The 19,826-nt window shown below is 43.6% G+C and overlaps 9 protein-coding genes across 9 annotated transcripts; 3 read left to right on the top strand and 6 right to left on the bottom strand.

Annotated features, from left to right (window-relative positions):
• Positions 1–153: 153 nt before the first annotated feature.
• Positions 154–1,178, bottom strand: O0I10_012713 (uncharacterized protein; the record flags this gene model as incomplete). Its single annotated transcript, XM_058492601.1, has 5 exons — positions 154–205; positions 274–415; positions 465–572; positions 633–777; positions 852–1,178. The coding sequence occupies 5 exons, from the start codon at positions 1,176–1,178 to the stop codon at positions 154–156; spliced, it is 774 nt and encodes a 257-aa protein (XP_058336639.1).
• A 745-nt stretch (positions 1,179–1,923) lies between these two features.
• Positions 1,924–3,937, top strand: O0I10_012712 (uncharacterized protein; the record flags this gene model as incomplete). The annotated part of the gene is made up of 3 exons (XM_058492600.1): positions 1,924–2,305; positions 2,365–2,781; positions 2,847–3,937. The coding sequence occupies 3 exons, from the start codon at positions 1,924–1,926 to the stop codon at positions 3,935–3,937; spliced, it is 1,890 nt and encodes a 629-aa protein (XP_058336638.1).
• A 146-nt stretch (positions 3,938–4,083) lies between these two features.
• Positions 4,084–5,222, top strand: O0I10_012711 (sepiapterin reductase; the record flags this gene model as incomplete). The annotated part of the gene is made up of 5 exons (XM_058492599.1): positions 4,084–4,347; positions 4,426–4,571; positions 4,721–4,883; positions 4,942–5,061; positions 5,121–5,222. The coding sequence occupies 5 exons, from the start codon at positions 4,084–4,086 to the stop codon at positions 5,220–5,222; spliced, it is 795 nt and encodes a 264-aa protein (XP_058336637.1).
• Positions 5,223–6,580: 1,358 nt separating this feature from the next.
• O0I10_012710 (uncharacterized protein) lies at positions 6,581–7,297 on the top strand (the record flags this gene model as incomplete). Its single annotated transcript, XM_058492598.1, has 1 exon — positions 6,581–7,297. The coding sequence occupies one exon, from the start codon at positions 6,581–6,583 to the stop codon at positions 7,295–7,297; it is 717 nt and encodes a 238-aa protein (XP_058336636.1).
• Positions 7,298–8,086: 789 nt separating this feature from the next.
• On the bottom strand, positions 8,087–8,754 carry O0I10_012709 (uncharacterized protein; the record flags this gene model as incomplete). Its single annotated transcript, XM_058492597.1, has 2 exons — positions 8,087–8,484; positions 8,541–8,754. 2 exons carry the CDS (start codon positions 8,752–8,754, stop codon positions 8,087–8,089), a joined length of 612 nt encoding a protein of 203 aa, XP_058336635.1.
• A 239-nt stretch (positions 8,755–8,993) lies between these two features.
• Positions 8,994–9,940, bottom strand: O0I10_012708 (uncharacterized protein; the record flags this gene model as incomplete). The annotated part of the gene is made up of 3 exons (XM_058492596.1): positions 8,994–9,565; positions 9,642–9,773; positions 9,850–9,940. The coding sequence occupies 3 exons, from the start codon at positions 9,938–9,940 to the stop codon at positions 8,994–8,996; spliced, it is 795 nt and encodes a 264-aa protein (XP_058336634.1).
• Positions 9,941–10,039: 99 nt separating this feature from the next.
• On the bottom strand, positions 10,040–10,450 carry O0I10_012707 (uncharacterized protein; the record flags this gene model as incomplete). Its single annotated transcript, XM_058492595.1, has 3 exons — positions 10,040–10,086; positions 10,159–10,254; positions 10,312–10,450. 3 exons carry the CDS (start codon positions 10,448–10,450, stop codon positions 10,040–10,042), a joined length of 282 nt encoding a protein of 93 aa, XP_058336633.1.
• Positions 10,451–11,314: 864 nt separating this feature from the next.
• O0I10_012706 (uncharacterized protein) lies at positions 11,315–11,712 on the bottom strand (the record flags this gene model as incomplete). Its single annotated transcript, XM_058492594.1, has 2 exons — positions 11,315–11,472; positions 11,535–11,712. The coding sequence occupies 2 exons, from the start codon at positions 11,710–11,712 to the stop codon at positions 11,315–11,317; spliced, it is 336 nt and encodes a 111-aa protein (XP_058336632.1).
• Positions 11,713–12,566: 854 nt separating this feature from the next.
• Positions 12,567–16,519, bottom strand: O0I10_012705 (uncharacterized protein; the record flags this gene model as incomplete). Its single annotated transcript, XM_058492593.1, has 20 exons — positions 12,567–12,839; positions 12,911–13,014; positions 13,078–13,175; positions 13,232–13,359; positions 13,417–13,548; positions 13,603–13,722; positions 13,776–13,835; positions 13,889–13,969; positions 14,027–14,155; positions 14,216–14,389; positions 14,446–14,509; positions 14,568–14,664; positions 14,723–14,921; positions 14,997–15,073; positions 15,141–15,243; positions 15,302–15,380; positions 15,441–15,635; positions 15,692–15,877; positions 15,931–16,129; positions 16,192–16,519. 20 exons carry the CDS (start codon positions 16,517–16,519, stop codon positions 12,567–12,569), a joined length of 2,826 nt encoding a protein of 941 aa, XP_058336631.1.
• Positions 16,520–19,826: the final 3,307 nt, after the last annotated feature.

Here is a 19,826-nt window from a genome sequence, read left to right as displayed (position 1 = left end):
GGTATAAGCTATTATGTAGGGTGGAGGGTCCAGTTTAAAATGCAATGGGACAAGCGATTTGCCATAGAGGGGGTCGGTATTGTTTTACATTTCTCTTTTTTTGGTGGGTAATAGGATATATATATACACACAAAGATGCACAACGGGATAAATCTAATGCATGGTATCGATGGCTTGGATCCTTGATAATGATGTGGGTTGGCAACTATGTACATTAGAGGAGGTGAGCGTCGTCGTCGTTGTAGATCGACCAAGAAATGAATCATTGCTTACCAATAGGGACACGTTGTCTTGTATCCTAAGATCCACTGCTCAATACATGCCCTGTGAAAGGTATGCATGCACGGAGCAAGATGAACAGGTTGTTCGTGTTGAGAAACAAGGGTATCATAGCAGATGGGACAAACGTCATTATCTAGCATACACCAATGAGTGGTCATGAATGGGCATGAAAAAGTGCTTACAATCCAGTGGGCGTGGGACAGGGCAAGTAGTGGTTGTGGCGGTGGTTGTTCTTTTGATGGGAAAGCAATGCACAAGCCGTTCAAATAAGGAGACATGGGATGATGGGTCTATATAGGATGCATCCATTGGTAAAAAGGTATTTTTCACACTCACACGCATTCTTTTACCTTGCGTGCAGATGTTTGGCGATACACTGGTTGATGTTGTTGTTGTTGCCGCTGATGCTGGTGGAGTAGGAGGGGTAGGAAGTGGATGATGATGACGATGATGATGACGAGCCGATGCAGGAGCTGCTTGTACCGATGCAGAAGACTATAACAGCCAATGTATGTAAGTTACTTTTTATCAAAGCTTACTATGAAAAAGTCAACGCAGGACATACATACCCCTTCACGTATAGCTACAACAAAAGCACCAAGACAACGATGACAGATGGGAACCAGCGTGTCACTATGCAAGTGTACCCACACCTTAGCTTCGCAACCATAGCAATAATGAGTTTTTCGTCTTCGTTGACAAGGCATTCGTCTTTTACGTAACGAGATAGTGGTGTGTGTAATCATATTGTTTGGATCGCTACATGTGTTGGAAGAAGAAGATGATGGTGCTGGTGTTGAATAAGATGACATGAGTGGCGTTGTGGATGATGATGATGAAGCCGCGATAGGACAATTTTGTTGTTGGCAGTAGGGGCTCAAATGAACAAGAGGCATTGTTGTTGTTGTTGTGTAAAGGAAAGTGGTGTGTGGGTGGAAATAGTTCAATTCAGGATTGACTTTTATATCCAAGTACTTGGGATAAAGAGACAAAGTGGCTGAATTTACCATCCATCTCATACATACATAGTACACTGCATGCATTGTGTATTCCATGTGTGGGCGTCGGGGGATACTCTTACACATCAAAAGGAGCGTGTGATGATGAAACGTTGTAGATCATGCGCTTGGCATTCAACAAAAGGGAGATGGTGATTGGGGTTTTTGTTTATACGGTGGACACGAGACCCATGAGCCAAGAGTTTTCACGTACGTATTCGTATGGTGTGTGTCCCCTTTATGCACGCACTAATCCATCACAAGCAAGCAAGCAAGAGTAAAGACTGCTGCCACCAGTGCCAGGGAAAAAGAAGACCCCTGCCCGCCCATCATGTAAGGTTGGTTGCATAGGAGAAGCCTAATTAATCCAGGTCGCGTTTAGAAAGAGTCACCCTCTATGTACTCTTGTTCTCTCTTTCTTTACCCACTTCCTCCACTCCACTCCCTCCCTCCTCATCCTCTTTCCTTCTTTTTTTGAGCTCCAACATTTATTTATTCGTCAGACCATGAGTCACTTAAATTCAAGGCGACGACGTGAATCTACTTCAAGCGATGTATCATTTCAAACAGCAGCAGGCAAATTAGCTTTTTCTCTTTCTCTGTTACGATCCAAGTACCCAATGCTAATCCTACAAGGCATTGTATGGTTCTTTTCTTTTTCCCAGGATCTTCATCACCCGTAGCAAAGAGTAGGAAGCGAGATCGCTCGCCTGATCGACATTGTGACCCACCCAACAAGCATCGTCGACAAACCACCAGTACTCAGGATACACGCAGTTATCATCCCCGTTCCCAACCTAGCAACCATGCTGCAGACCTTGACCCTGAAACGCGATTGATATGCCGTCGATTGCCATCCCATCGTATCACTGAGACCCAACTTGAGGATCATTTCAGTCGCTATGGCGAAGTATTGGAGGTCGTTATCAAACCCACCTACAGCTTTGTTCAATTCACCAATGCTGACACGTGCTTGGCTGCCGTACGTGGTGAAAATGGAAGACGTTGTCATGGCAACACACTTTGTATGTACAGGAGAAGAAGGATGGGAAAGATGACAAGGACTAATGATTGGATGTTTTAGATCTTGAAGTGTGTAGAAACCGACCAGGAGGCATAGACCGACGACGCCGTGACAATGATGACAACAACGAGCGATTAGTCCATGTACAACACCGTGAAAGCAAAAAGAATCGTCATCGTCATGAACACCCATCTGAAAAAGAAGCCGCCCCTATTGTTCAAATCCTTGCCACAACCGATGCTGATCGTTCTTATTTGGATCACGTGCTTCAATGTGTTGAAGATCTTGGTATCGACACCCAAGCCGTTTACTATGACCCTGAGACCACCTCCAAAGATTTGGCTGTCAAACGAATGATTGTTAAAGGCGTACAAGCTGTGATTGTCATTGAACCCGGATATGAACTTAAGGATATTGCGGATCTTCAAGTGTTTGAGCGTACAGACGATACCAAAGACAGCAATGTTAGATTTGATGGTACGTGTGGGTGTGATGTGTTATGCGCAAGTATTACATGATTGGCTAACAATGTATGCCTATAGAATATGAAAATGTTGGTCTAAATGACATCCTATTGATTGTTCATCGATCACTCTCAAAGTCCAATGGCCAATCCAGCCCACTCCAAGAGTCTACTACTCCCTCTCATCTCTATGCTCAGCAGCATCAACCACCTCCCATCGCACCTGGTGTCCCTCCTCACCAACCATTTTCTCTTGTGTCTCATCAACAACGACATCCAATGCCACCATCTTATCCTTATCAACATCCAGTGCCACCACCACCACCATTGCATCATGCACCACCACCTCCCATGAATGGATTACATCCACCAACAGCATCCGCTGGTATCCCTTCTCCATTCCAACAATATCCCCCACCACCTATGGCAGCACATGGTAATGGTAATGGTAATGGCATTATCCCTCCACCGCAGCCTTCTAGTGGTGCCCCTATGCATAATGCACCTCCACCTCCACCTCCATCTGCCCATGCAAACAGCAACAACCTGGATATTGGAGCACTTAATCATACAATCCATTTATTGCAACAAGTAATCCAACAACAACAAAGTACGCAGAAATCTATCAATATGCAAGAACACAATGCCACACTTGCATCCATCCAACAAACATTGTCATCCTTGATGTTGTCACAGCAACAACAGCAGCAGCAACAACAACAACAACCATCCCAACAAGGAGCTGTTGCTACCCCACCTAGCAATGTATTGCATCAAATGGCATCCCAATTATCAGCTCTTGCTGCTGCTGCTGCTGCCAATGGCTCTCCTTCAAGTATCCCACCACAACCACCACAACCACAATCTGTGGATTATCCCTCTTTTGGTGGCTACCCACAACCACAACAACCACCCGTTTCCATGCTTCAGCATCCCCATCATGGCCCTGTTCTCACAGCAACACCTACCTATAACCACACATCACCTTCCCCCTCCCCTGCATCCCCACATCCTCCTTCTCATCAACAACAATACCCTACAGATTCATCTACCATGATTCCCAGTGTTAACGAGCTTTTAGGAAAGATCAAGGACCTCTCAAAGCAGGTGATGCCTCCTTCATCTTCATCATCAAGCATTTCCACTCGAAATCCTCGTCGACGTACATAGCAAGCAATTTTTGCCGTTTATAAGTTATATAATTGTGTGTACAGAATCTAGCTTGTAATACAAGGTATCGATCCATGCAGTGAATAAATCCGTGACCGTATCCATTTCTTTTCTTTATCTCTTTCTCACGCTTCCATTTACATATCATGCATACGCTTTTTGTGGTGACAGGGGCTAACCGCGGCTTTGGCCAAGCTATTACAAAAGTTCTCGCAAAACAATACCAGCCAACATCCAACAAACTTTCTTTTGTACTCGTGGGTCGTCAAGAAGCACCATTGCAACAAGTAGCCAATGACATTCAACAACTTGGTTCCAACATTGCGACTCATGTTATTGCCAATGCGTCCATTGACTCGGCAGTCGCCACTCGAGATACCATTTTAGAGCCACTCCAAGCCGTTGTCAAGGTAAAGTGAGTGCGTGTGAGAGTGAGAGAGATACACGTGTACTAATGATAATGCATGCATGGTGGTGTCATCCTATAGGATATGCAAGACCCACCATTGACTTCAGCCACGTTGATCAATAATGCAGGATCCACAGGCGACTTGACCAAGCAAGTATCCGATTATGAAGCTGAGGAAATCCAGGCCTATTTCAATGTCAATCTTGTTTCTTATACCACTCTTGTGTAAGTGTTCATTCATCACCTCCCCCCTGGATTCAACGGAGGTAGTACATCATCATCATCATCATGGATGGATGGCGTATATCCCTTTACAAACCAACCCCCTCTCATCTATCAAGACGACTTATATGAATATATCCTTTTCTTTATAGATCAGGATTCCTGCGATTATTCCTTCCCACCAAGACTCCTATCACATTGGTCAACATTTCATCCTTGTTGGGCGTCCAGCCTTTTGCTAATTGGGGTCTCTATGCAACCGGCAAATCGGCCAGAGATATGTTGTTGGGTGTCGTTGCCAAGGAACATGAACCCGTGAGTTGTGTGCCATTGGAGATAATCATGCCATGCTAATAGGATTGGAACCTTGTAGACATCTGTGCGCACATTATCCTATGCCCCTGGTCCTCTTGACAATGGTCTAATGAAAGAGATATGCGAGACATTGGGTGATCCAGAACAACGAAAGTTTTATAACGAGATGGCAAAGGAGGTAAGTACTGTAATCGTCCTCCCCCTTCAACGACGTAAACTCTAAACAAAGAATCATAGAACAAGTTGGTCAACATGGATGAAACAGCTCAAAAGTTGGCGGATTTACTCTACACAAACAACTTTACATCCGGATCCCATCTCGACTATTATGATCTTTGAACGTATTCTTGTATCCAAGATATAGAGAGCAGTGGTTTTTCTCGGTAGTAGAATAAACCAAGCTTCATTCACCTACATACTCTTCCACGTTTAATATTGCCATAGCAACACCTATGAATGCATCAAGCTGTTAAACGTTATGTGTTACTCTTCTAAATGTTACGTGTGTATGCTCTTGTAAGCAACAACCCATCACATTATTCTTCTCCACGCTTAATGCCCATTGCCTTCTACTTGATGTGGGGAAAAATAAGAAAAGGCAAGCATCAGAGGTTCTTGAACTCGCTTTCATCAATGGAAACGATTGCCCAACGTGATCTTTGAAGCTGTCTCGCTAATCCACGTTGTTAGTTTTCTAATAGATGCCACGCATAACTGCCCTTTTGTGACGAGGGATACTGTTGTCAACTTTCCACGCTTGGATCTCATCTCCTCGCTCCATGCATCATCACCATATGTACCTCCTCGCAAATCACTATGATGGAATGTACTATAGATTGTCAACTCCCAATGGATGCTACTCCTTGGTATACATGGGAGGCATCCATGTAGTAGTGAATAGCAAAGGTAAACAAAGGTGAACTTGATATGGGGATTCGGTTACTATAAGGTGATTCGAAGGCTCTTTTCGGCAGTTTCGAGGATGCCACCATTATTCTACTTGTACCCTTTCATTGTTTAATGGTCGTCAATTTCTGCACTCTATCATTCCAGCAGCATCCATTCACAAGATTCCCGAATTTCTCACCCAACAACAACCACCATGTTATTCCTTTTCCCAATTCGTGGTTGTGATGTGCTCAACACCTTTTCAGTCATTTCCATTTATAAAAGGTGTCTTGTTTTACGCTGATAGCCATTCGTTATTGTTTCTTTCCTCCCTTTCCTTCTCCAACCCCCCAAAATGGTTGGATCTGTTCACGTTGCTTTCACACTCCCTCGATGTACAATATCCTAAAGGCCTGTCATTATCGAATAAAAGATGACAAAGATGATTGCTTTACACGCATAGTGATCAATGATGGTTTTCTTTGTCTTCTACACGCTGAAAGGGGAGGCTACAGGAAATTCTCTGCGTGACCAACAAGTGTAAAATTGGGGGGAGCTGCCAAATATCTTGCAACTGCTGCTGGCTGTCCTTCCAACCCCTCGATCATCTCTCTCTTTGCCGTATATATTTAGAGATGAGAGTTTGCTTTACACACAGTCCATGCAAAATTAAGGAGCCAACGGTTCCTTGCTTTTTTTTGTTTCCTAAAATGATATGACTCAACATTTACGATGCAGCAGCAGCAACAGCAGCAGCATCTTCTTTTCTTTTTTTTTCTTTACTTTTTTGCTTGCTTTCATGCTTGTAGATGAGTGAGAACGATGATGAGTCTACCACGGTTGCGGCCGAGTCACCCGACATGACAACAGTATTACGATCGATTCATAGTGATGAAACACAATTACGCACCCTGGTGGTGGTATTATCATTAACAGGCGGCCTGGTGCTTGCCTTTATCCTTGGATTCGGTATCTACTTGTATTGGCAATGTTGCTCGTCAAGAAGACAGCAAAAAAAGCAACAACGACACCACCATCATTCTACAGCCTCATCCATGACAACGATAGACGATGAAGAGAGCAGTCTATACCATAACAACCATGCCGCTAAAAGCCGATCCATGGTGATTGTTGATGTATCCAATGATCAGCAGCAACAACAACAACAATACTGCGGGAGCATCAATGATGATGAGGAAGATGGTGTTGGACGAGTTGATGAGGATGAAATTATACGAGCAGCAGGGGCGGCTATGGCTCCGTCAGCTCCTTCTGCCAAAGAATTACTTCATGTACAAGAACAGCAGCAATCTTGTTTCTCAGAATCCTATCATGCATCCACAACCACAACCACGACTACTACTCATACTGATACAACCTCAATGTGGTGTCATTACCATATGATGCTTGATCCTCCACCCCCAGCTTATTCACCTCCACGCGTTGGTGGTGGTCAAGCTAATAACACTACGACCACTACCACTAGTACAACAACAACCACTCCTGTTCTTGCATCTTCCATATGAGCCCCCTCTTTGTATATAAAAAGTCATTATGTGCATTTTATAATATACATCCATATGATGTGGCACCGCATGTTGCATCACAAGTTGCTGAGGGTGATGCCTAAATGTTGTCGGGTCGGGCCGGTGTATGTGTGAGTGAATGAGTGAAAGGGTCCTTATGTATATGGCAAATGACCATGTTGTATCTGCAATGGATCATCATCATTCCACTTTATCTTAAACAATGGAGTAAGTAGTACATAGACAAAGGGCATCAATCGGACACCCATGCTATGCAAATGCATGTTGTACAAGAATTCTCTTTGTCGGTTCTTTCATTCAACAACGACCCAATGGTAACAAACAAATAGAGACACATTTAAAAGTAGTTCACGTGTGTAAAGGATTGGATCTTGACTGGTTATCACTGTCAATCGAAGTTTGATATCGTGGGTTGCATAATGGGGGTGGTGGGGTTGTATTGTATTGTATTTAGGTTATGATGCTGTACACAATGGTACATTATGCATAGCGATCATTGATGAGTGATAACATGATGGGCCGCCATTCTTGCTGTGATCACATGGGTAGATTTTTTCTGCACAATAAAAAAGAACCCCACTGGTCCGTTGACATGTGCTACAAAAAAAGTTGATTTCCGAAAACGAACAACAGTAAAAGAAAGCGAATATTTAATTTTGAGACATGGAGATAATACATACACAGCAAAAGAGAGAGGTAAAAAAGAGAGATAGAGAGATAGAGAGCAGGGAGATCATCATCATGGAAGCGCTATGTATCGTTGCCAAGCTACCATCCTTGGGTACCAGAGATACTCATTGCCCCCAAAAGAATGGGTCTTAGTTTATCCCATCGTTCCTCGCATTCTCGAGCAGAGTGTCTTGCTTGTAGAGTGGAAGATAGTTGTTCCCATCGATGCTCACCCCAGCGACTGCCATTGACTCGGTCCAACACGAACTCCAACAAGACACGATCATCTTCTTGTGTCCAATGGTGCTGCTGGTGAGAGATAAACATGTACGCTTGTTGAATGTCAAGCTCACTCCCAACCATTTCCTTGGATCCATCCATCGACCTTGACGTATACGCTCCTCTTGCTCTTACCTCTTCAAGGCTCTGTTCTTGTGCTTGTTGCAATACATGCTGTACAACATCGTCGGCAGTGATTAAACCAGGTATTCGAGTCCCTAATATATAGGTGTGTCAATATCTATCTTTTCTCATAACACTCGTCCTTGGTTACCAGGGTTTGGAAGTCGTCGTAATGACGGTGATCCGGTATGTTGAAAGTTGCGTATAATGTTGCGAACAGCACTCTCACTCAAGTAGGTCATGTCGGATATTCGAGCAGGACTACAGCCTGCTTGGTGTGCACCCACGACAAACCAGCGTATTGAGTCATGGGGTTGTCGATTTGACGGTCGAATGGGTTGGTAATGACGTTCGAGTGGCCTCATTGTGAACCGAAAGTGGGGGAATAGAAGTATATAAAAAAGTATAGTGAGAATAAAAAAGAATAAAGTGACCTAAATGTGAGGAGGGAGAGAGAGAGCGCGCGCTCGCATATATTGCTTTCCTGTCTCCGATATACAGCTGCAATGCAACATCCCATCACCGACCAGATCCGACATTGCACAATGACACTTTGATGGTATCATTCTACGTACTTTATTTCACATCAAGCCATAATACACTACTAAAGTCGTGCTATTGCGTGGTGTTCCCATCCATCAATCTCCTTGGCAATCTCTTTGGCAATGCCTTGAACCGCCTTTTCGTCTTTGCCTACAACGCTGACCACCACATTGACATTGGGATCACCCCATACCGGATAGCTTCCAATCTTGAGCCCATCTTTTGTTACTCGTGCCTGAATCCTTGCCAGTGTTTGTGCAATAGCTCCTTCGGTTGCCTTGGTAGCCACCTCCATCCGATGAAATCCTCCTCCAACAGATCGCTGTTGCTGATTGATGATCCTTTGCAAATGATCTTCAAGTGAGTCGACTAGCAATTCAAATAGACGTGGTATGCCTGGAAGGATATAAATGTTGCTGTTTACAATGACGATAGGGATCAGGAATTGTTGCTTGGGCCTTAAGAGTTGTGCTGGATAAGGGAATGTAGCTAGTCGTTCGTATCCTTGTCGATTCTTGACATTGCGCTTGTCGAGCATCGCTTGTACACGTTGATGCGTATCAGGATCCAATCGTAGCTCCAATTGATAGGCTTGAGCAATCGCACCATACGAGATATCATCATGGGTCACACCTCTTGTCCTTTCATCTCTTAGCTATCATCATGCAATGCACACACACACACACCCCTTCCCCTTGCTTTTCTTTACCTATGCCACCACTCGTAAATACAAAGTCGTGCATACTCGATAGTCTCCGTACCGTGCTCTCAATCGCTTCGGCATCATCCCCAACTACTTCAATGCGCTTCAACTCAATGCCCATTTGAAAGAGGAACTTGGCTGCATGGGTCGTCGTCGTCGTCGTCGACATGTCAATAGCTCATAATGCACAACACAGTTTCGTATTCGTATTTACCAAGGTACCGTGAATTGGTGTCTTGCGTCTTGCCATTGAGGATCTCATCGCCAATAATACAACATGCGGCTGTCAAGGAAGAAGCTGTCATGGTTCAAGGACAAAGGGAAGGAACAAAGAAATTATGTTTGGGTGACACACAATCCACGCTTACTAAGGTGTTATACGGGTTTATTAGATGACACTGGTATTAGCTATCGTACTTGTAGTTATGGCTAGGATCGATACAGCATGGCACTACATAGCATATAGTAGCAGTAGTTAGCAATTGGACATTTCATATGATTGAACAAAGACGAATTGTTGTACCTTTATTTCCTTCAGGGCCAATGCTCTTTAGCTTTTGTTTGTCTGGACACTTCTTGCCTTTTGGAGGACTTGGGCAGATTTGCTCACAGCATTTGTCTAAGAAAATGATGTTAGTTAATAGTCATGTTGGATCATTTTCATTGTGATACCTACATCCACTGCCAAGATCAACGAGATCCATCCCTTTGGCGCATTTGCCTTTATGCGGAGGTGTATCGCAATCTGCCACTACACCAGCAAGTAAATAACACGCAAGGATAGCCAAGGAGAACCAAGATTGTTGTTTGACCATGTTGATGGCGGTTTTCTTCTTTCGAGCTTATACTTTTTACGGGTCCTGTACTCCTGATCATTAGTCTTTTATAGTTGAGACCAAATGGTTTTACAGGTAGGGGAGCTAAGGGGTGGGTTGTGTTCACATACACCACACCACACGTAAAACATCTCTTTCATCACCATCATGTACAATACCCCTTATCTGAAGCTTCTCTATATACAACCAGCAATCTTTACCTCCGCCTTTCTTGCGCCAATAGTGGTATGTGTCTGCCGTGCACAATATACAAAAGCGGGGAGAGGAGGGAAAAAGACGGGGGTAACTGCCGCTGGGTAAACTAAAGATGATACATTATTCACTTACGGCTATGGATGATGATGGATGCATGAAAAGGAGCACCAGGATGTGGGAGTGACTACCACAATGGTTGCCCTTGTTACGAGGATTAATGAGTCTAGAATCATGATGGCTACTGCTGCTGCCGTCATAGAAATTCTGTAGTTTGGTAAACCATGGCGGTGAATGTATGTCGGAAATGCATTCCTCCTGAGATTATGCAGCATGTTGCGAAAGACATCGAAACTTTCAAAAAAAGCACTCTTTGAGCCAACCGATGATTAAGCTCCCATAGTAACATCATTTGTATTGAATCTAAAATTACACAAAGAATAGGCAGGCTAGCAATTTCAAACACACACACGCACGCACGCACGCACACAATCACTCGTAGTATGATAACATAAAGGAAGGGTGATTAAAGCCTCGTTTGTAGTGAGTGAAAGGTGGATGAGGACAAAGAAATGCAATTCATGTAGTAGTTGGGTTGCTGCTACACACAAGAGAGCCGTTTTTGGTTGAAGTATGTATTTCGTATATCGATTATTGTCCCCCAGATTGGGCGTTGGCATTGGCAACAGCTGTACCACCACCTTGAGCGTTAGCGTTAGCGTTGGCTTGGGCGTTGCCGCCGCCTTGAGCATTTGCATTTGCGTTGGCTGTTGCATCGGATGAGGGTGGTTTGGGTACGCAACAAGGGCCTACATACGCTTTTTGTAAATAAAAATGATAGCATAATGGATGAAGGTATATAAAAACTTACTGCCATCGCCAACAGTGGTCAAGTCATTATTGGGTGGACATTGATTGTTGCCGTCAGGTGGAGTGGAGCAATAGTTGCATTTGCCATCCTGCTCAACTACTGGGCATGGTTCATCGGCGATAACAGAACCAAGTAATAGGATGGTTGCCACGCTAAGTGTAAGAAAGAAACGTTTCATGGTGTGTCAAAATGAATGCTCGAATGCGCGTGTTCCATATCCATCCCCTGTTTATATAGTATTCAATCCTCCCCCAAATGTGAAGCTCATTCTGTTTTACTCCTCAGCGCACTTGTACCTTGCCTCCTATTTTCTTTGTCTTTTTATTTTCTTCCGTTCTTTGTATTCGTAATCCATCAACGTGGCTCGTACAGGAGAGATCGTCGCCTTTGGGAGCTAAAAAAAAGATACACAATCTTTTTATCACGAGCTGTTGCTAGACTAACGTGCGTGGTAATGAGCAACTTTGTGTCGTGGCTATGTACAATACAACAACACTGATATTCATTGTAAGGATTGATTTCAACACCCCCATTTTATTTATCTCCACTTTAGATACATACATCCACTGCATAAAATGATCGTATCTATAAGTCATTGTCTTGTACATTCAAAGGAGAAGCACCTATTACAAGTTTGGTTATCAGCATCGACCATTGTTATCCTCATCTAGTAATGGTGCAGGATCCTCGTATTCACAAGCTGATGTTTTGTCTGTGGTGTGCACGGTTAACATCTCCTCATTATTCTGCTCTCCTCTTTAGGGGCATTTTCTGGTTTTTCTCTCATGATCTTCAATACTTGCCATTGTTCTTTGGTCTGTTGATGCGGTCTGTGCATGTTGATCATCATCAGTATCGTAAATTGCTGTTGCTGTATGTTACCAAACAATAGTCATAAGGAGCTCGCTTCATAGATGATGATGGGAGATTGCAACTCATGAACAACGACCACTGTTGCCAAGTGTGTAAGTAACCATGACAATTAACAATATCACTGCTTCCGCAAGGAGTATGTACAAAACATGTAAAATGCTATTTATTTACTGGCTCATCATCGACACTGGAAGAAGAAGGTAAAGGTGTCTCGATACTTTCAGCAGCTCCTGAATCAGTGCTGGTTGTGGATTGCCTACAAGATTCCTCGATATTCTCGCCAGCTGCTGATTCGGTGGTGGCTCTGTCATCGTCATTATTGTTGTCATCGTCGTTATTGTCGTTGTTAGATTTGCTAATAATCGTCTCAACCGATTTGCAGAACCTGGCCCAGGCATTGCGCACAACAGCTGTTTCTTTCAATGGCTTCTCCTAAATTGTTGGGGGATAATGACGTTAGGCATCACAGCTGTTTTCCTATTGCACATGCCCGCTTTACTTACCTTGTTAATATGCTCAATCAGTTGATGGATTGCTTTGAGTCGTTCATCGCTTGCATCAGCCAAATGAAGTTTGCCTAACAAATGCACCATCGTTTTGCGTACCACTATAAAAGAAAAGATCGGGTAAGATTTTTGGTGCATATACATACATGATCCCATCTACTTACAGCCACCATGCTTCACAATGGATTCCAAAGCGTCAATAGCAACATCCGCATGTGCATCATGATCGACCTGGTTCTCATCAGCCAATTTGATTTTGCTCCTATTGTAACCATGATTAGACTTTCCATTCCCCTCCCTTGTCACTTTTAGACGTACAATGCAATTCTTCGAGGATCGGTCCAATCCGCCAGCATATCTGAAATCTGGGCAGGGTTCACCATGCGTTCATCTTTCTCCAAATCAGCATATGTATCGCATAATTCCATCAATGCCTTGATAGCAATCTAGAATAAATCCCTGGTCAGTGATAATGAAATCTCCCTAAATACACAATCCAGTACCTTGACCATCACGTGCTGGTTTTCATGTGATGAGTAGCAGTAAGCAGGGAAAAAGTAGCTAAGACATTGCTGGATTTTGTTGTCATCAATCGTAGTTGGGAAGAAATAGAGCACCACAAGGAGTTTGAGGATCTACCAAAAGCAAAGTTGGATACTGAGGTTTCGATGTGACCAAATCATACTTACTGCTTCGCTCTTGAATGAGCGTGTCAACATAAGCTTTGATAAACCTTCCACTGCGATTCCTTGCACTTCCACACTGTCATGGTCTAAGCAATACTCAAAGAGTTGATCAAGAGCCTCCTCCTAAAAGAGCGAATCAGTGGATCGAGTTGGATGACTGAAAGTGAGACACTTACCGATTCCAGCTTTTCGAGAAAAGATGGCAAGCCATAGATCATGATCATATCAAAGATAATCTAAGGTGATAGCAATTTAGATTTATAGGAAGCCATGGATCAACGTCACGTACCATCAATGCCTTTTGTTGAAGTTGCTCGTGTCCGTTCTTGAGACAATGCACAAACAGAGGTATATTATGGTGGCCGAGATTCTGAAGCAATCCTATATGAGTATTCATGGCATCCATGCCTGCCAATCAGGAACTAACCTTATCAAGAGCACAAGCAAGACCAAGGCAATGCAATCCCTCTTCACGAAGAACGACTTCCTTGCTTTGTACAGAAGGCACAATCAATTCGTTCAAGATACCATAGAGCGTTGAATTGTTTTGCAGCGACTACAGTGGACATTAGGCTTCAAATGGTAATGCCATCGATCCACCCCTCTCTCTATTTACCTCCTCCGATAATTCAAGCATGTGTCGGCAAATGGTCAAGCATTTGAGATGAAGCAACATTCCTTTCAATAATCGGCTTTCGGTATCTGCTGGCTCCTCATCTTCTGATTTTATCCGTATGTGCTCGCCATTATCGCTACCGAGACGGGCCCTCTTCGATGGTGTGCTTGCCTCCTATACATACCTTGTTAGCCAAGAAGAATCCCCCATTTAAGAATGGCATCATGTACCTCAATGTGACCCGTATCCGGCATAGAAAGCTCTTGTATATCTGAAATAATCTCAATCATTACCCTACACACACACATACCATTAACAAGCGTATCCAAGATGATTGCGTTGATATCCTTACCGTGTAAAATCACGCTCATCTGGGGAGATAATCTTAAAGAGCTCCACAATGATTGGCACGTATTCATCATGTAAGTGCTGATCCATCAACATTTCACCTATAGGATATGTTTAGCTCTCATATCAGGATCCAATACGCTAGCATGTGGAACTTACGGAGTAGCACAAACATTTTCCGCCTGCCAACTTCATCAGCATAATCAAGACATTTTGCAATTTCCAACAGCTGCACAATGATAAAATCGTAGTCGGTTTGCATATCGTCGTCGGCACTCTTGCGTATATCCCAGCAATTTTGTATTGAAAAAGCGTGGCGTGTCACTTCCGGAAGGATCTCATCCAATTTCTCTTCCATCTAGAAGGTGCATACTACCGATTAGGATCATGCAGCTCTACTACCCAATATCATCCCCCTCTTCAAATGACCGACCTTTTGTGATTTAAGAAACTTGATAAACACCTTAGCCATGAATGCGCTCTCTGTTGATAAGTTCTCCCAGAATTGCTCTATGTGGTATCAAATGGCCATCAATATCACAAGAGTAGAATCTCCCATTCTCATCATCGTACGTACCTTCAAATTTGATCGAGTTGACAATATCGGTGCGTGCATTCAAGAAAGCCGTGAGAACATCATCCGCAATGGGGCTGTCAACAACATCCAACCGCTCCAAAAACTAGCATTGCCATGAATCAATATGATGATCGACACGATGTCCATACCCCTATGCTTACCTCCAAGAGATTGTTGTCCGCATGACGAATCCAATGATTAGCTAGCATTCTGCTGGCAGCACGTCTGACAAGCCGATCTCTATAGACAATAACAAGCTATCAGCAACCCCATACTCATACCTGAATCGGATAAACATACCTGTCATTGAGACCCCATTTGAGTAAATCATTCCTTTGTTGAAGTGTGAGTGTTCTGAAATCATCGATCTCTGCCATGGGCTTCAAGAAAACAACTCGACGATTGATGCCGTCAATATCACGTGCACGTTCGAGGATGTATGGTATGGTCTCATCAGTTTTGTCAAGGTTGAACAATACGACGCGTCGAACTTCACTATCCAACATGTCAACCTTCCATCATTTTTCATCCAGAACCCAAATAATACGTACGCGCTAGGATCATGTTGAAGTAACCACAATAGTTTGCCAGCAATGTTACGACCATCCTTTGGATCGACTTCGTCGTCGGCACTCTGTAATCGGGAAAGAGCGGTGGCTGCTTGAATGCGAACGGATGCTTCCTTATCTCTGATTCTTCCAAACAATGCCGATCTCAATTGTTGATAGAGCTCCTCACTATGGTAATAGGTCAATACCAAGAAGAATGCCACGAAATGAATGTTGCTTACTCAATTTCACCGAGCGAGTTGATACTAAGAGCAATGATTTGACAACACCGTAAACGCACAGGTTTATGCTTGGCTTGCGTGCCACGTAGTAAATGCCGTAAGAGATGCTCCACAAATCGAGCTGATAGATACTCGTTTTCTTCATTCTCATTATCATCCTCATCTTGCTCATCATCCTCGTCGCTATCCTCGGTGGTATCTAGATGTTGTCAATAGCATAAGTCTCGTGTCGTGCGTGGATCATAGGAAAAGAGAACGCACCTAGTTGTTGTGTGTACTGCATGAAGGTAGCAATAAAGCGTACAATACGATCGGCGTGTGGCTCACGTTTACGAACGTTCAGAATCTTGTTAATGTTGCGAATGACTTCAGCGTTGAACTTGCCCTCGCCTTCAGGGTCGATGTCATGAGGGTGACCTTTCCTGGCTGGTGAATTCAAGGCACACTGCTCTTGGATCTTGCGTAGCGCTACTGCATGCTTTCGCTGTGTTGCATTTGGCTTTTGTGCGTCGTTGAATATCTGTGGAACCGAGGTTGAAAGGTTGTTGATGGCATTCTGTTTGCGAACTTCTGCTGATGTCGGTGCCATTGGTGTAAAGGAGGAGATAGACAAAAGGTCCCAAAAAATTACTGGCAGGCGCGTGTGCGACATTCACGCGCGTGTGCACAAGTCCGATCCCTTGATAAAGGACATGATCACTTTATCCATTCATGCATCATCCTCAACACTTAGTATTCATTGTCATCACCCTGTATATGAGAAGGGATATACCATTATGCTCTTTATAATACTATCACTTTGGTTGGTTACACCATCAGTATACATCGTGATTCATTGTTATCCTTTAAACATGAAGGCTGTTGTCACTATGTAACACGGTCATACGTCCTTCTTTCTACTTGTATGCATATCATCATCAATGACCTTTGGTAAGTCTCAAGGATAGTATTTATTATGTGATCCCCAAAATGAGGGTACCATGCATTCCTCTATGTAGCTCACATCATTGCTTTACTGCCACTTGAAATGCTTATTGGTGTCTAATGACATCCATTACATACGAACGATTCCACTGCTCCCGCCCATCATCTCCATCATTCAACTTTCTTGATCCGAGGGGATTTGACTGAAAAACGCTCAAACACAGAAACATCATCCAACATCAGAAAAATCAATTTGGTGAGTTATTTGTAAACTGCTGGTTGATAGTCCATTCCTCCCAATCATCTTTGTTGCCCAATCCAATGCATGTGAACGGTTGTCCTGCTCCAACCCAACATCTCCATCATTCAACTTTCTTGATCCGAGAGGATTTGGTTGAGTTACGCTCAAACACAAAACATCATCCAATTTCACAAAAATCATTTTGCAAAGTTATTTGTAAACTGCCAGCTAATAGCCCATTCCACCCATTCACCTTTGTTGCCCAATCCAATGCATACGAACGATTGTCCTGCTCCAGCACATCATGTCTATCCTTCAACTTTCTTGATTTGAGCTAACCTGGTAGTAAGCCAACGGCTGTTGTTGGATCATCATTATCATGTAAAGTGTAAAATGGCACACACCCTTTTGCTATACGTGAGGGTCATTTCTTTTATATACGTGTACCTATTGTCTATCGTGAGGGTGATGATCATGATGGGTGGGTTGTGTGTATGTGGGGTCATTGAGTGGCCTCAGTCCAATAGCAGTAGGGGATTTAAACTTGGGGACGGTAGCTTCACGACTTGAGACAACGCTTCTCTTCTCTTTCTCCCTCCTCTACTTTTATCCTATTCACGACATCCCAATCAAGGTAATGTATTATCAAAGAGTGCTCTTGTTGGCTGTGAGGTATAATGTAGTTCTGAACATGCATTGTCAGGGAGTTAGCTGAAGATGAGCGTGGTGGGTGGTTGGTGGTTGCCATGGCGATATCGTTGCTTCCTCTTGTTCGTTGCTATTCCCGCTCTACGCTTGGTGTCAACAGGTACATTCAGAGTCCAATGTTGCAGCCGAATTGGTTCTATTGACGCGTCAGCTTGTATAGAGGGCAAGTTTGGTTTCAAGACGTTGGCTGGTTTGGCGTTTTGTTTCGGCTCAACTATACTACACCATGATTTTTGGGTTTCCAGTAACCAACAACAACGGGTCTTTGTGTATATGGAAAGGCAAGTACAATGAAACAAACAATGAAAAGGGTGTTTATTGTGTGTGTGCTAATAATGAATTGAATAGGTTTCTTTGATCAGGCAACGCAACTTGGGGCATCATCATCATATCTTTGGGTTCAAGTCCCAGCCTGTATCAAGTATGGAACGCGTCCAGGGCTCTATAGGCCTGCGTTTGAGTTGATGGGTCGATGATGATGGGGTTTTGGAAGAGCATGGTCACCGTGTTGAGGTAAAAGGGGATTTGCAACAGCTTGTGAATGTGTTTAACCAACACGGTCTTCTCGTGACAGCCACGTTCTTTCCCTTGAGGATTTCTTTTCATGTGGTGGGAAAATGATTGGAAGGATTGGGGATCATTCTTCCTTTGGAGAGGATGAATGAGGACGACTATGAGCCTGGACTCTACGTAAGTGATGTCCTTCCTTGCCATGGATCGAACTGACCTTGCGTGATTCGTACAGTGCTTTCTCAAGAACAAGGGATCGCCCGACGTTGCTCGTATGGTGGTGATTTGGTTTGTGAATTCCTTCTGATTTGCTTTCTTCCTTTGAGAGGATCGCCTAACGGTATACCAAATCGTCATCATTGCGGTACCAGATGGTCTAACTTGCCTGCTTTCTTATTTGTAGAGACGACGATTACGATGATTACCACATTCACAACAATGACGATTACAATGATCACCCCATCTACTACAATGGCAATGATAACGACAACGAGATTCAAAAGGAAGCCTGCAAGATCCCATTCTTTTCAACTTGTGAGTTTTTGGATGTTGGTGTGACGGATGAGATTGACGACTGGTGACGAGTACGAGTACGAATACGAATGATGACGGAGGACGACTACGACGATGGTGGTGGCAATGTACAGTACATAGCAAGATAGCTAGATGAAATAAAGTATTGTTTATTTATTACACGCTTGTTGGAGGTTGCTAGCTTGTGGATTACATACTACTGCTTCGAAGATGGAATAATAAAGGTGGTCCGGTTATCGGTCATGCAAGAAGTACATGGCTTTTGTGATACAATAAGGAGGAGTGGGAAGTGGGATGAGCTTGAGAAGAGAAAAAGTGAAGAGATCCCTCCATTGAGTTTCAGGATGAGTGACCCATTCAATATGTATATGTATCTTTTTACATATACAGATTGGTTTATGCAGCTCGACTTTCTTCTACATGCAAATGTGATGCATACCTTGACACACCTTCATGGTTGGATGCTGTTTACTTACGTACCTTCATAAAAGGTAATCATCATCATCATCATCCATTTGTGTAGCAACCTGTCAAGGACGTTTCTGTGTAACCACCACGTGCGGTTTCACTCAGCTCTTCATCTTTCCGTTAATGCAGCCGACACCATCCACTAGGAAAAAGCAACTCCATCACGCTTACAGCATAGGTAAAAACATAAAGACGCGTGAATCTCTAAACTTTACAATCAAACGTGGAGTTTTTATTAGAGCAATGTGCTCGGCTTGGCCAACAGCACCTTGGGTGCAAGTTTCACGATCAAGCTTGCCAATCCCAGATTTCGCAATGTTGCCACCAGCCAAACTGGATCTGGGGGTCGACCTCTTCGACGACGACGACCAAAAAATATTTTTTGGGCTAGTTGCGACATTGAACGCGAAACTTTCACCCAAGGTGCTGTTGGCCAAGCCGAGCACATTGCTCTATTCAAAACCCCACGTTTCATTGTAAAGTTTGGAGATACAGGCACCTTTATGTTTGT

Source organism: Lichtheimia ornata, assembly GCF_029851405.1.
Source record: "Lichtheimia ornata isolate CBS 291.66 chromosome Unknown scaffold00149, whole genome shotgun sequence".
Classification (NCBI taxonomy): Eukaryota; Fungi; Mucoromycota; class Mucoromycetes; order Mucorales; family Lichtheimiaceae; genus Lichtheimia; species Lichtheimia ornata.
Note: the sequence above shows the minus strand (reverse complement) of the source record. Positions and strands in the feature narration are given on the sequence as shown.